The 5,251-nt window shown below is 43.2% G+C and overlaps 1 protein-coding gene across 1 annotated transcript; it reads right to left on the minus strand.

Moving 5' to 3' along the window:
- Nucleotides 1–396: 396 nt before the first annotated feature.
- On the minus strand, nt 397–5,016 carry LOC138885499 (uncharacterized). Its single transcript, XM_070166453.1, has 5 exons — nt 4,836–5,016; nt 2,710–3,316; nt 1,671–2,280; nt 1,135–1,584; nt 397–1,020 (listed from the first exon to the last, which is right to left on the minus strand). Exons 1-5 carry the CDS (start codon nt 5,014–5,016, stop codon nt 397–399), a joined length of 2,472 nt encoding a protein of 823 aa, XP_070022554.1.
- Nucleotides 5,017–5,251: the final 235 nt, after the last annotated feature.

Raw genomic sequence — 5,251 nt, forward strand, 5'->3', positions numbered from 1 at the left:
TTATCTGGGTCCCCTAAATTGATTGTTTCGGTATCATTCAGGTTAGGCTTGGGTTTTCCCTCAAAATGGCTTAATTCTTTACTAATCTCTTCAAAGGCCTCATCCTCATCATATTCTGATTCATCATCACACTCTATTTCTTGAATTGTTATTTCAAAAGTAGATTGACTTTTAAGACTGGGCCGAAGATTCCTCATGCATGTCATGTCATTGAACCGGCATAAAAAGGACTGTACAAGGAAAAAAAGAAAAACAAAAATAAAACTATCAGGAATGATGAAAAAGGAAAATTGCATTTCAATGAAATTAAAAGATAACAAGGTTTATACATCCAAACAGACGGAACATAGAATCTGAATTACAGCCCTGGAATAATCCAAATAAACTGAAAGAAAATCAAAGCAAACTACCAGAACTCCTGTCGGGTAGGGAGAGGAGTAGCCTTCCAATTGTTAAGCTTTGCACTCGGCCCAACAAACTGTACATCTGCTTGTTAGAACCTGCTCCAACTTCCACCATGTTCACATTGTCGAACAACCTCTCGAACCTTTCAATTAACTCTTCATCAACGCCAACTACAGAACTGGGAACTGTTGTCACTGGGCGTTTCCTAGCACCAGGCTTGACAAACAACCTAAAGTGACGTGGGATAGGCTTTGGCAGTGCCCACGCCCTCTGTTTCAACTTTCTAGACCTTTTCACATCTACGGTTGTGGGTTTGAATCCTAGACCAAATGTACCCAAGTTTTTAGGGAGAGACATCGGTTGTATGATACCCTGCAGAGATGCACCCATACCCTTACCAGGTACAAAACTATTTTTCGGCATTTCAAAAGCCATCATGACTGATGCGGCGGTTACCTTTGGAATTGGGACGCATTTCCCTTCTGGAATTTTCTCGACTGACACTATTTCAAAAACCTGATAGACCCAAGGCCCTTTGTCATCTTCAACCTCAATGAACGGGACAACGGCATCACTGTGAGCACACAAATTATCCTCGCCATGTACAATGATTTCCTATATATCCCATTCGAACTTGACCATCTGGTGCAGAGTGGGCGGGACTGCTTTAGCGGCATGAATCCAAGGTTGACCTAACATTAGATTGTAGGAAATGGCTAAATCCAGCACCTGGAACTCCATGGTGAATTCAACCGGTCCTATTGTCAACTCAAGCACTATATCACCAACTGAATCTTTCCCTCCACCATCAAATCCCCGAACCGAGATATTGTTCTTATGAATCCTCTCATCATCCACTTTCAACTTGTTCAGAGTAGAGAGAGGGCAAATGTTTGCACTAGAACCATTGTCAACCAATACCCTGGTAACCACGGAATCTTCACATTTCACCATAAGATAGAGGGCTCTATTGTGCTTAGTACCTTCCACATGTAACTCATCATCAGAGAAAGTGACTCTGTTCACCTCAAATATTTTGTTGGCAATCTTTTCTAGATGGATCATTGAGATTTTGTCAGGAACATGAGACTCATTCAAGATTTTCATCAAGGCATGACGATGCTCGTCTGAGTAGATTAACAATGAAAACAGTAAAATCTGAGCAGGCGTCTTTCTCAACTGCTCCATGATGGAATAGTCTTGTATTTTCATTTTTCTCAGAAATTCCTCACCTCTTCTTTAGTTACCGCTTTCTTCACTAGAACTGGGTTATCTTTGAAGCTTTTAGCTTTCCTTAACTCTTCCAAGGCAAAGCATCTCCCCGAACGGGTTAATCCATGGGCCTCTTTAACTTCTTTTCCCTTGTAGGTCACCGTCACTCGTTCATAATTCCACGGGACAGCCTTGCTGTTGACTATTGGCAGTTGGGTTACAGGCTTGATGACGACAGGATCCGTACGGGCACCCTCTACAATTACGACAGGCTTGTTTGCCACTCCTGGCACAACCACTTTTGGCTTTTCTTGTTTTGCTGCAACATCACTCGGGGACCCCTTCTTGACTACTGCAGATGGTTCACCATTTGTCCCGCTCAACTTGTTCACTGATCTCTCAATTGTTGGTTTTTCATCTAGCTTGACCTCACTAGACCGAATCATCATGACGGTCTGTGAAGGCTTCTTGGGCTCCCCTACCTTATGCACTATCTCGATTATGTTTGTCTCCTGATGAGTTGGCAACGGGTTCTGGTTGATGTTGGGTGCCTTTGGAGTTTGGACTTCAATCCGGTTAGTATCAATTAGCTCTTGGATGGCATTTTTCAAGTGCCAGCACTTCTCCGTATCATGCCCCGAAGTACCAGAACAATATTCACAACTTACAGAGTAATCAAGATTCTTTGGAGGAGGGTTTGGCAATTTCGACTCAATTGGTCTCAGCATATCCAATTGCCTCAGCCTGTGGAACAAAATAGTATAGGGCTCTCCCAATGGGGTGAAGGTTTTCTTCCACTGCAGCCTCTCATTTTTAAATGCTTGATTAGGCCGGAAACCTGAGCCAGTAGGGTTTTGGTAGGCTCGTGGGGGTAGGTAGGCATTTTGTGGAGTTGGGTAGGTGATTTGTGAGGCTGGCGCACGCCATTGTGCATGGGCGGGAGGTTGAGTGTATGTTTGGGCGTGGTGGATAGAAAAATGAGGGTCTGGAGATGGGTAGTAATGTTGGGGTGGATTATACAGGGTTTGGGGGTAGGTTTGGTAGTGGGGCCGAGGCTGATTATAATGGTGGGACGGACCCCTGGGTCCAAACCATGCTCCTGAATCAATTGTTGCCACATCTTCTTTCTTCTTCTTTCCGATTACTCCCCCAGTACCATTTTGAATGGCTTGGGTAGTTGCCTTAATAGCCGAGTAGCTCAGGATTTTGTTTGACTTAAGCCCTTTTTCTACCATGCCACCCATCTTCACTACCTTGTTGAAGGACTTGTCTATGGCCAATACCAGATGGCCGTAGTAAGTTGTCTCTAGAGCCTGCAAAAAGTAATCTACCATTTCGCTCTCTTTCATTGGAGGGTCAACCCTAGCCGCTTGCTCTCTCCAATGGAAATCGTATTCCCTGAAACTTTCACTAGGCTTTTTCTCAATCTTAGTCAGAGATAAATGATCTGGAATGATCTCGAGGTTGTATTGGAAATGACAAGTGAATGCTTGGGCCAAATCATCCCACGTATACCATCTGCTGTGATCCTGACGAGTGTACCTCTCCAACGCCGTGACGCTCAGACTCAAGCTAAAGCATGCTATCAACAACTCTTCTTTCCCACCGGCTCCTCTCATTTTACTGCAAAATCTCCTCAAATGGGCCACCGGGTCTCCTTGCCCGCCATACAGATCAAATTTGCGCATTTTGAATCCCACTAGCAGTTGAACATCCGGAAATAGGTACAAATCTTTGTAGGCCACGCTCACCTAACCTCCCAATCTCTGCATGTTTCTGAATGATTGTTCCAAGATTTTAACCTTCCTGAACATCTCCTCCTGTTCTAGATTTTTAGGTGGTTTCTTAGTCTTAACGGGGGGTCAAAACGAGGGGTATAGGAGTAAGGTTCAGGGGCTTTTAAAGTAGGCTCCGGGGAATAGTATTGTTTATCTTGGGTCTGGAATAGAGTCTCATTGGAGTGTAGCGGTTGAGGGTGCCACGAAAATAGGGGTGGCTGGTAGAGGAGGGTACGGGACTAGTTAGGGTGGTGGAGCTGGTGGTGTTTGGGAAGTGGTGCCTTGGTTGTGGTGGTAAACGGGAAAGCCTGGAGATGAATCAGCAGTGGGAGGTTCCTGGGATTGAACCAATGGCGGGATTAAAGCAGGGTTGGCGGGGTAGGATGGTGGTGGATGCCCTTTCACTAATGCCTGGTACATCTTTGTCATCTGTTGTTTCAGCTTATACAACTCCTCTTTCAGATTAACATCAGACTCTTCCCCCTCTCTTGACGGATCAATAACACTGGCATCCAGTTCTTGGTTAGCCATAATAAACTTGTCTTTTGACCTGGTGTTGTACGGATGAGTTGCCAGAATGCCAAACAAACTAACCACCTGCCTGTACTGATTTCAACAACAAACTTGTTAGTGATTAGAGATTAACAGATAGGCAACCGCACGTTGGGGATGCAATGCACCTAAGCAGTTAACCATTTCTATTATGCATTTGATTGGTTGTTTGCGTCATCCTAATTTTCCCTAATGTCCATTTTGCAATTTGTCTCTTTTTCACTCCTGCCTTTCTTTGCTTGATTTCTCGTTGTCCTTTATTCTCTTATTTTCTCTCTTGTTTTGCCATTGTTTCCTTCCCACAGTTTCTTGTTTTCTCTCTTTTTCTCTTTTTCCTTCTCTTTTTTTCATTTTCTTTTCTTTTTTTTCTTTTGGTTATGATCGAATCCTATGGAGATTGTCTACGTATCATGAATCAGACCAAGCGTAGTTCTAGGAATAAAAAAAATATTTTGGGGTTTTCAAATTTTTCGTAAAACGTCTTGATTACAATGACTCATCCTATAGAATTTAAACTAACAGACTCGAAAAGGGGGACTAACAGACTCCAATAGAAAGATGAAAATACATACTCAAAAGCGGACTAACCGACTCCAACAAAGAAAAATGAAAATACAGAGTCGAAAATAGACTAACAGACTCCAATAAAGAAAATGAAAACACAGACTCGAATGAAAATCATGAATACATCAATGCCTCAACTACTCCGGGGGGATGCGGGACATTAGTCGGTATTGCCATGGGCCTATGCACCAAATCCCCTTGGAGATGATAGAGATCCCCCATTATCTGGCGGACAAATGTCATTACAGTGGCAAAAAATATGGATCTGGTCATGTCTTCACACTTACTGCACTTCACTGTGATGTAGTCAGTGATTCTTCTGACCCTTTTCTCTTATGACGCCCTTTTCTTGCAACAAATGCCCAATCTGTTGGGCCCTAGCTTCCAAAGTTTGTTCAGCTATATGATTCTGTTCTTGAAGTTGTTGGAGATCTTTTTCTAACTGTGTCATCTCTGCATAACAGTGTTCTCTTTCTGCCTTAAAGTTTTTTGTCTGCTTGATCATTTTGTTCTCAACGATGGTGACCCCTTTTCTTCAACCCCACAACCTCATTATCATATTTCTCTTTTAACTATCTAACCAAGGGCGCTCATTCCTCCGCATTCTTAGCCAATTTTTTTCGAGCCCTTTCTAGTTCATCCTCTACCTTGTTCAGATCAAAACCATACTCACTCACCTTCCGCCTAAGGTTATCTATAAGCTTTCCATCTTTTGCACTTCTGGCGGAATTTTCGACCGC

The sequence above is a fragment of the Nicotiana sylvestris genome, chromosome 2, assembly GCF_000393655.2.
Source record: "Nicotiana sylvestris chromosome 2, ASM39365v2, whole genome shotgun sequence".
NCBI lineage: Eukaryota > Viridiplantae > Streptophyta > Magnoliopsida > Solanales > Solanaceae > Nicotiana > Nicotiana sylvestris.

Excerpts from the sequence above, each read along its gene's own strand:
- LOC138885499 (XM_070166453.1), bottom strand. The coding sequence starts at position 5,016 with ATGATCAAGCAGACAAAAAACTTTAAGGCAGAAAGAGAACACTGTTAT. Across the intron at positions 1,585-1,670 it reads AAAGCTTCAAAGATAACCCA|TTGAGAAAGACGCCTGCTCA; the intron begins GTTCTAGTGAAG and ends ATCATGGAGCAG. Across the intron at positions 1,021-1,134 it reads AATTCACCATGGAGTTCCAG|GAAATCATTGTACATGGCGA; the intron begins GTGCTGGATTTA and ends TGGGATATATAG.